Source organism: Babylonia areolata, chromosome 16, assembly GCF_041734735.1.
Source record: "Babylonia areolata isolate BAREFJ2019XMU chromosome 16, ASM4173473v1, whole genome shotgun sequence".
Taxonomy (NCBI): Eukaryota; Metazoa; Mollusca; class Gastropoda; order Neogastropoda; family Buccinidae; genus Babylonia; species Babylonia areolata.
In genome coordinates, this window is record NC_134891.1 from 18,840,837 (window position 1) to 18,850,836 (window position 10,000).

Genomic DNA, 10,000 nt, shown 5'->3' on the forward strand with positions numbered 1-10,000 from the left:
GGAATTTTTTTTTTTTTTTAAACCCGAAACAGTCATAACAAAGACCCTATTCATCTGTAAGCATTGCGCTTTCACAAGAACCTCACAGAGATAGAGGGTGAGAGAGAGAGAGAGAGAGAATGAGAGAGAGAATGTGGAAGAAGAAGAAGAAGAAGAAGAAGAAACAGAAGAAGAATCAACGTCTTCTTCTCTCCCTCCATCCAACCCCTTTGAAGGAACCATCCCACCCTCCCAACTCTTCCCCCCCCCCCCCCACCCCTCATACCTCACACCTCCTCCTCCTCCTCCTCTCCACCTGTCTCGACCCCCTCCCTCCCCCTCCCTCCCCTCCCTCCGTCGCCGCGACCCTTCACCCCCCCCCCCCCTCCTACATCCCCCCCCCCTCACCCCCCCAAGCCCCCACACGGCCACTAAAGGCCCAGTTTACCTTGACAAACGCTCGTGAAATGTCAACGTCAGGGCCTCTAGAGCCTGTGAAGGGCAGTAGCTAGGTTGATTAACGAGGAGGCTTTTAATTGTCGGAGGGGGCTTGATTGGGAAACAATGGCCTTCCTTGTTGCTGCTCCTGCTCCCTCCTTGCCATGAGTCTCTGGCCCCTGGCGAACATTAGTTTGTCTGGCACCTCCACGCCAGCACCAACACTTCAAAACGTCCGCAACAGTTGAAGTAAAGTCGTTTTTCCTAGTTTTTGTCTTTGAGGCTGTGACGGAGGGTGTGTGTGTGGGGGGTGGGGAGGGGAGGTGTTAGGGTGTGTGTGTTGGGGGGGGGAAGGTTGGTGGGGGGGGGGGGGGGAGGGGGCGGCTAGGGGAAGAGGAGAGAAGAGGAAATATAAGATAGGGCGGGGGGTGAAAGGGATAGGGTGGTAGGGGAAAGGTTTAGTAATCTTATAATCTTGACTGTCGTCGGGAGAGTGTCAGTTTCAGGCATTGAAAAGTCAACCACTGTCGCGGTTTTGCCCCCCACCCCCACCCCCCCGCCCCATCCCCACCCCCACCCCCCACCCCCCACCCCTCGCCTCCAAACACTTGTTGTTTTCTCTTTGTGGATGGTGAAGGTGTGGGTGCACGTGTGTCTTCAGTGTGCCACCACTTGTATTGCAGTCAGCAGTCTCCAAGAGGTGAATAGAAGGGAGGCGCGCGTTTCTGTGGGTGGGATTTCCCCATGCTGGCTTTCTGTGCCGTGATGTCTGGAACCCGCCTTGGCTTTTTGGTGTTAAGACTTTAAGAAGTGAACACACGTGTTGCAGAATGTTTGTTTTGTTTGGTTGTCTTTTTTCCTCGTCTTCCATAGACTATAATGCCGTACACTGACGATTGTCTGGCACTGTGACTTAAAAAAAAAAAAAAAAAAAAAAGCCAACGCACATGTTCCAGTGTTTTTTCTGACGCTTGTTTTGCAGCGTATAATTATTGTGACTACTACATGAGCGACTGTCTCAGCACTAGCATGGCAAAAACAGTGCATTTCTCATTGTGAGGTTCTAATATATGAGAGGGGGTTTTCGTAGAATTATGGAAGACAGAGTGTCAACAAAATTTCATTTTGTGTTAATTTACCTTTTTTTTACCTTTTTCATCAAAACTAAAGGCTGAACAACGCGTTGGGAATATACGTAGGTCAGACATTTACGTGTTTCTTTAAATAAAAAAAATAAAAAAAAGAAAGAAAGAAAAAAGTGCTTAAGCAAATGTGGTGTAGCGTATAAGGACCAGTCCGCGCGCTTTGACGTCTCTTTCAAACTGAAGCTTAACTCACTCAGCACGGCCAGTCCTCTCTTCTCCTCTACACAGACCCCTCGGATGTCCAGTGGGTGTCTGAATGACCCAACCTTTAGCTTCCGTCGTCAGAATTGTGGTGTTCTTTGTCAACATTCACCTCTTCAGTATAAGAGCCTTCCTCTTGCAATATTTTGATGATGGTAATTGGGGTGAAACGCTGTTAACGTCGTCTCTTTCGCCGTTCGTATGGAGAGAGTTAACCGGAAACTGGTTAGTCGTGTGTGTGATTGATCTCGCATGAAATTATTGTCTTAATGCTTTACAGCTCAGTGCGGTTTTTGTTGTTTTTTGTTTGTTTGTTTGTTTTTTTTGTTTTTTGTTTTTCGTTTACAGTCATTTCTTCATCACACGTTCAGTCTTTCCTTTGTAGACTGCATTGGAGTATGGCATTCTGTCTGACACAAAAGTTGCAAAAAAAAAAAAAAAGAAAAAGAAAAAAAGAAAGGAAAAAAAGGATGAAAATTATAGAATAGATAAAGAAAAAAAATTAATATATTACGCCTTGTTCGTGATTCTTCTACGGCAGTTTAGTCACAGTGCGATTTTATGTCCGCTTAAAAAAAAAAAATTAAAAAAAGTGTATCGGCTTCAGACATAAGACGCTTGAACCCCTTCCATTTTTTTTCCAATTCAGATCAAAACGGACAAGAAAGAGAAACGTTTGTATCTCATGACCCTGGAGTCTTTTACGTGCGCTGTGACATACTCAGAGAATGCCTCGGTTTATCATTGTGGAAGGAAGAGTAAAAACAAACAAACAAACAAACAAAAAAACCAGCAACAAAAAACAGAGATAAGATAATTATTAAGATTAGATCGGAAAAAAAAAAATTGACTGAATGAGGATACCTGGTTTCTGTTGGGAATGGAACCCGAGACTCTCGCTCCGCCGGTCTCTGCTCAGTGTACAGGCCTTCTGTATCCACCAGACCACCGCTGGCAGCAGGTGACGTGTACACACACACACACACACACACACACACACACACACACACACACACACACACACACACACACATGGGTGATCCGGTGACTTGTGACACGACAACGAACTCACGTCAGTGATCTTGGGCCCTACCTCACCTTCATCCACCATCGCCAGACAACAGATGGGGTTATATGGCTTGATTGAAGACACCCTGTGTTAGTACTGTACAGCCACACAGAGTAGTACTTGGCCTTGTTTATCACTGTCATCGTATGGAAGTAATTCCCCTGGAGTCATGTGTACCCCAGTAAAAAGCACTATATACTATAAACTATTATAATATATACTATAAACTTAGATCGTACTCAGAATGTTCTGAGCTCGAAATCACTCACAGACACCCATCATAAAAGAAAAACCTGGCATTTTTTTTTTTTTTTTTTTTTCAGGATCTGTGACTTTATTATAGGTGTTGACGTTCTGGTGGTGTCAGTGTATTGTTAGATATTTGTATAGGGTTCCTTCCCCCCCCTCCCCCCCCCCCCCCCCCCCTCTCCCTTCCTCCCCACTGCCCTATGACTGTTTATTATCGTCTACCATAATTACTACACGAGGCGGATGTCCACGACTGTAACTCAAAGGACAATAAACGGATGAAATATATATATATTCGAAATATGTATGTATGTATGTATGTATGTATATTTATGTATATCATCATCATCATTCTTCTTTTTCGTCATCATCATTATTATTATTATTATTATTGTTATTGTTATTATTATTATTATTATTATTATTATTATGTTGTTGTTGTTGTTGTTGTTACTATCATTATTGTCATTATTATTATTATCAACTACTTTTAACATCATCATCACAAAATTGATACATACAATGCAATGCTTATCGATAAAATCGTGTAATGCGTTCACACTGTATGGTAATATCAATCATAGTTAAGCGATACAATCAAACAGAAATTTAATGCGACTCTCTGCCTCTCTTCTCCTTTCAGACTTGGTGCACATGACCAACTGAGCTGCCGAGAAACCCTGTGTCACGGCGATCTCCACCACCACTTTGGACAGTTGTGATCACAAACGGACCATAGAGGTACTGTGTTGACATTGACCTTGACCTTGTGCCGTGCCGCAGCAGGTGCTCTCAGTCCTGGTGCCGAGCAGTGGGCATGCAGACGGGCGTGAAGCCTCACCACCACAGTAGCGGACCTCTCCTCCAGTCCACGGACGTGGAGCGCTTCTTCCACTCTCTCGAACAGCCCTACGAGGCCCGCCCCTCCTCCTCCTCCTCCTCCTCCTCCACCTCCACCTCAACCACCAACACCTCCAACAACAACATCACCACCTCTATCTCCTCCACAAACTCACCCTCAACATCTGCCACCACTCTACCCTCCTCCTCTGATCAGCAAGGGACCGCCGCCTCGCCCTCGCCCTACGACGATAGTCCCAAGAGTTTGGCGTCGGCAGGGTCGTCCACCCAGGAGAACATCCCGCCCGTGTCCACGCTGCTTTCGCCCTTGTCGACGGTGGCAGCCTTCCCCCTTTCCTCCTCCTCCTCCTCCTCCTCCACCACCACCCCCTGCTCCTCATCCAGCTACCCCGGAGACTACCTCCATCCCTCCTCCACCTCCTACTCCACCTCATCCTCCGCCTCTCCCTGGTTGTACCTGCAGGAGAACCAGCAGCAGAACTACCTCCTGGACGCCCGCAAGATGTACCAGAACAGCCTGGCCCTGCCGCCGCCCCCTCATCCGGGCAGCGTCGGGGGTGCCGGCTACGACAACGCCGCGGCGGCCAACGCCGCCTACCTGGGCTCCAGCGCCACGGGCCCCATGTTCGTGCCCACCACGCGGACCGTGCTGCCCGTGCAGTACATGACCACCGCCCCTCAGGGGCCCGCCTCCAACGCCTCACCCTCCGCCTCCTCCTCCTCCCCGGCCTCCTCCTTCTGGCCCCCGTCTGCCGCGGACTCTGGCCTACGCCGGCGCCCCCTCGGCGCTGCACTCCTCGGCCTCAGCCTTCCCCTTCGCTTCCCCGACCACCGCCGCCACCCCTGGCGTCGGTCAGCTGCCGTCGCCCACGGGGAGGGCGGACGGCGGCGGTGCTGGAGGCATGGGGGCCGTGGGTATGGCGGGGTTCGGATCCCTGTCGAGGGCCAACGGGCTGAGTCCTTACTCGCACTACATGACGGGCACGGAGCTGTCTCCCTGGAACTCCTTCAACAACATGGCCATGCAGCAGGGCTTCAGACAGACCGGACCTGGTGAGTCATCTTTCTGTGTGGGCGGGGTGGGGGATGGGATGTGTGTGGGGGTGTGCGTGGGGTGTGTGGAGTGGGTAGGTGGGTGGGTGGGTAGAGGTAGTGGAGGGGTTGTTTTGGGTGTGTGATTTTGTGGTAGGGATGGTGGTGGTGGTGTTAGTGGTGGTGATGAATTTGTTGGTGTTCGTGTTGTTAGTGTGTGTGTGTGTGTGTTTGTGTGTGTGTGTGTGTGTGTGTGTGTGTGTGTGTGTGTGTGTGTGTGTGTGTGTGTGTGTGTGTGTGTGTGTGTGTGTGTGTGTGTGTGTGTGTGATCGGTTCACGTTTTGTATGTGCTGTTCATTCGGAGTAAATGTATTTATATTGTTTGTATATTATTATTATTTTAGCATGCTGTTTTCTTTTTCTTTTCTTTTTTTTCTTTTTTTCTTACTTATATAGCACACTATCCAGAAATCTGCTACCGTTTCCACCTTCTGTCTTTCTCGGCGTTTTGATGATGATAATAATGATGATAATGATAATAACAATAATAAAAAGTAATAAAAAATAATATTAACTGTGTATGAAACATTTTCATAACGCCCTCCTTTGGTTTAGAATCTGCAGGCAAAAATTTTTTAATGCGCTTTCTGCGAAACCGGAATCAAACAGCCAGTCCATGCGATTACAGTTCCAACTAAAACAAACTAACAAAACTTATTTCTGAGTCAGACCCTACCCATCCACCCCCAACCAGATCCCCCCGGCCCAAATCCCCATTTCCCCACTCATCCCACCCACCCCTCTAGACTTCCCCAGCTCGCGCGAAGCGTTTTCCTAGGCCTTCAGATCAACGCCGGTTTTGCTACAACTACAAGCAAAAACAATAGCGATTGTAAGCCTTTCAGAGCATGCAACAATGGCATAGATATTTACAGAGAGAGAGAGAGAGAGAGAGAGAGAGAGAGAGAGAGAGCAAGCCCCGTCCCCGGAACAGACAGAATGAGAAGAAGAACGAACCCCTTGTGTTGCTTGTTTGATTGAACCAAGCTACCCTCGCGAGGCGACCAGAGCCAATCCTGAGGCCCTTAACTCCTCTGAAGGCCCGGAGCTAATCTGCCCCCCCCCCCCCCCCCCCCCCACCCCCCATCCCCCATCCCCCCCCCTCTCTCTCTCTCTCTCTCGCGCGCGCTCGCCACCTACCGAGCCTTAGCGGGCCCGGAGAGAGAGAGAGACCAGGAGAGCAGGTTATCAGGATATTAGCGATCGGCTTAGATGGAAGAAAGATTTGAAGCGAGGAAGCAAGAGAGAGGACGTTCGCCGGCAAGACTTTGGGGGGGATGATAACTGTGTTGACAATTCCTCTCTACCTGATCTGTTGGTGGGGGGCTTTTTATTTAGGTGCCGATGTTTGCTCCCTAGCTTTGGGGAAGGGGCAGGAGCAGGTTGGGTGGGGGGTGGAGGGGGGGGGGCAGGACCCTGGGGAGGTGGGGGTGTGAGGGGAGCGTGAGGTGGGTGCGGGGGTTGGGGGGGGTGGGGGGGGGGGGGTTGTCCCTGACGAAGCTGGTCCGTGAATGGATGGATGGTGGTAGTGGTGGTGGTGGTGGTGGTTGGTGGTTGGTAGTGGTGGTGGAAGGTGAGAGGGGAGGTAAGGTGAAGTTGGGGAAGGTGTGGTGAATCGGGAGGTGGGTGGTAGGGGGGTTCCTCGTGTGTCGACAGGGTGAATTGATCGGTCAATGTACCTGTTGTACATGTATGTATGTATGTGTATATGTATATATGTATAGTCTTCATGTCCCATTTCTAAAACATATCATTCTCTCCCACCACCACCTTTTCCCCTCCCTCCCACCCCCACATCCCTCTCCTCTCCCCCACCCCCTGCAAGCAGCCCCCCCCCCCCCCCGCCGCCCCCCTCCCCCGCACCTCTCCTCCCATCCCCGCACCCCCCTTCCCCCAAGCCCCCACTAATGCCCGATACACGTTGTGTCATGTTTGTTTAGAACTATATTTTATATTTTATTCGTGGTGTGTGCTGTAATCTCTCTCTCTTTCTCTCTCTCTTTCTCTCTCTCTCTCTCTCTCTCTCTCTCTCTCTCTCTCTCTCTCTCTCTCTCTCTGTGGTTCTCTGTCTGTCTGTCTTGGTGTGTGTGTGTGTGTGTGTGTGTGTGTGTGAAGAACTCAGAACTCATTTAATTGTCGTAAAACCCATCAGAGGAATTATGGACACTATAAACTTAGAGCTTAGAATTTAGAACTATATTTTATATTTTATATTTTATTCGTGGTGTGTGCTGTAATCTCTCTCTCTCTCTCTCTCTCTCTCTCTCTCTGTCTGTCTTGGGGGGGTGTGTGTGTGTGTGTGCGTGTGTGTGCGTGTGTGTGTGTGTGTGTGTGTGTGTGTGTGAAGAACTCAGAACTCAGAACTCATTTAATTGTCGTTAAAATCCATCAGAGGAATTATGGACACTATAAACTAAACACGACAAGCAAACAAAAAGTAAAAGCAAGAAGTTGTGAGCAGATGCAGGATGTTCCACAAGACATAGTTATGGATTGCGAACTTTAAAGCATTCATATATATATATATATATATATATATATATATATATTGCCAGTTCTGGTTGGAAACAACTTTATGGCAACAGAGAACTCTGTTGTGTGTGCGTGCGTGTGTGTCAGTTCTCTCTCTCTCTCTCTCTCTCTCTCTCTCTCTCTCTCTGTCTCTCTCTCTCGTGCAAATAAGAAATGCAACGTGTCACGAAATGTATATAGAAAAAAAGGGGGCGGGGTGGCGTGGGGGGACCGGGGGGGGCGTGGGGGGACCGGGGGGGGGGGGCGTGGGGGGGGGGCCGGGGGGGGAGAGAGACACACACACAGACATGAGAATTCCGTTCTGGCATCTCAAGAACACACTAAATCCATTTAGTCACACAGTGCACTAAGGACTCTCCCCACATCCTCTCCCCAATTTTTGTACCCCCCCCCATCCCCCTCTCTCCCCTCCCCAGCCCCCCCCCCCACCCCCTTTCCCTCCCGCCACCCATTCCACCCTTTACCTACCTACCTACCTTCCCCACCCTGCCCCTCTGCCCGACCCCCTCCACTCTCCACACCCCACCCCCCTCACCCCTTCCACCACATACCCTTCCCGCCCCAATTTCCGTTTCATTTTGATGGAAAACGAATATAATGTCCTGAACATCCTTCTCTCTCTGTGTTTCTGTCTGTCCGTCTGTCTGTCTGTCTGTCTGTCTGTCTCTGTCTCTCTCTCTCTCTCTCTGTGTCTCTCTCTGTCTCTGTCTCTCTGTTCACCTCTCTCTCTCTCTCTCACTATGTCTGTTCACCTCTCTCTCTCTGTGTCTCTGTCTCTTTGTTCATCTCTCTCTCTCTTTCTCTCTGTCTGTTACTGTCTCTCTGTCCACCTCTCTCTCTCACTCTATCTGTCTCTGTCTCTCTGTTCACTTCTCTCTCGCTCTCTCTGTCTCTGTCTCTCTGTTCACCTCTCTCTTTCACGCTCACTCTATCTCTGTCTCTCTGTTCACCTTCTCTCTCTCTCTCTCTCTCTCTCTCTCTCTTTCTTTCTCCCTCTCTCAATCTCTGTCTCACTTAGCAACCCACCACCACACACCTAAACCCAAGCACATGCACCCCCCCCCCAACCCCCCCCCCTCCCCACCCCCCCACCCCCGCACACACACACCCACTCTCCCTCCTACCCAACCCGACATTATTACTACTTCTACTACTACTACTACTACTACTACTACTACTACTACTACTATACACTCTCCCCTCTATTCCCCCCTTGTAAGAGAAGAGACTATGCTATATATATATATATAGGAGTGGTACTACACAGGAAGCGAAGGAAGAGGCTCTGTCTGCACGTAGCGTCATTTAGTCAATTTCGCATGCCACTCTTTTGTTTTGTGACGTGAGACTAATGAAATGGGCTTAGTGGGGGGCGGGGTGGGCGGGCGGGGGAGGGCGAGGGGGCGGTTGTAGGGAGGGAGAGGTAGGGTAGGGGTAGGGGTAGGGGCTGGGAGTTCGGGGTGGTGGTGGGGGGGTGTAGGCTGGAAGGGTTTAAATAAAATAAAAATAAAAACTTTTTTTTTTTTTTTACAAGGCGTTTTCTTTTCCCTCCCCTCTCTCTCTAATTTGATCTTAATTGCTTCATAAATAATTGACCCACTGCTGGGGCCAGCTGTCTAAATCCCTTTCTACTCCTTCCACCTACCCCCTACTCTACTCCCGTTTCTCTGTCTGTCTGTCTACCTGTCTGCCTCTGTCTGTCTGTCTGTCTCTGTCTGTCTGTCTGTCTGTCTGTCTGTGTTTCTGTTCCTCTGTCACTGTCTCTGTCCTTGTATCTGCTTCTGTCTATCTGTCTGTCTGTCTGTCCCTGTATTTGTTCTCTCTTTCTCTGTGTCTCCCTGTCTCTCTCTCTCTCTGTCTGTCTCCATCTCTCTGTCTTTCTCTTGTTTCTTTCTGTCTTTGTCTCTCTCTCTCTCTGTGTCTCTGTCTCTGTCTCTCTCTGTGTCTCTGCCTGCCTGTCTGTCTGTCTGTCTGTCTGTCTCTCTCTCTCTCACTCTCTCTCTCTGTCCGCGACTTCGCAGAATAGTAAAGACAGTTTATGTTATTACAGTAGTTTTTCGTCAGTGTGTGTGTGTGTGTGTGTGTGTGTGTGTGTGTGTGTGTGTGTGTGTGTGTGTGTGTGTGTGTGTGTGTGTGCGTGCGTGCGTGCGTGCTTGTTTTGTTCTGTCTCTTCCTTCTATTTTTTCTCTCTCTCTCTCACTCACTGTCTGTCTTACTCTATTCCCCATTCTCTCCTTTTCTCTCGATCTGCGTCTCATCTGATTCTGTGTCTTGTTATCATGTCTGCCTCTGTCTCTCTGTCTCTTTTGCCAGTCTCCCGCTCAACCCCTCCATTTCTCCCTCTCTCTCTCCCTCCCTCCTTCTCTCTCCCTCCCTCCCTCCTCTCTCCTCCCTCTCTCCTTCTCTCTCCCTCCCTCCTTCTCTCTCCCTCCTT

The 10,000-nt window shown here is 49.5% G+C and overlaps 1 protein-coding gene across 1 annotated transcript in view; it reads left to right on the forward strand.

The window, feature by feature from the left end:
• Nucleotides 1–10,000, forward strand: part of LOC143290994 (uncharacterized) — a 68,513-nt gene that overhangs the window by 34,360 nt on the left and 24,153 nt on the right. The window contains exons 2-3 of the mRNA XM_076600581.1: nucleotides 3,725–4,842; nucleotides 4,874–4,995. Coding sequence (XP_076456696.1) covers nucleotides 3,899–4,842; nucleotides 4,874–4,995 — 1,066 coding nt within the window. The 5' untranslated portion in view covers nucleotides 3,725–3,898. The remainder of the gene's footprint in view (nucleotides 1–3,724; nucleotides 4,843–4,873; nucleotides 4,996–10,000) is intronic.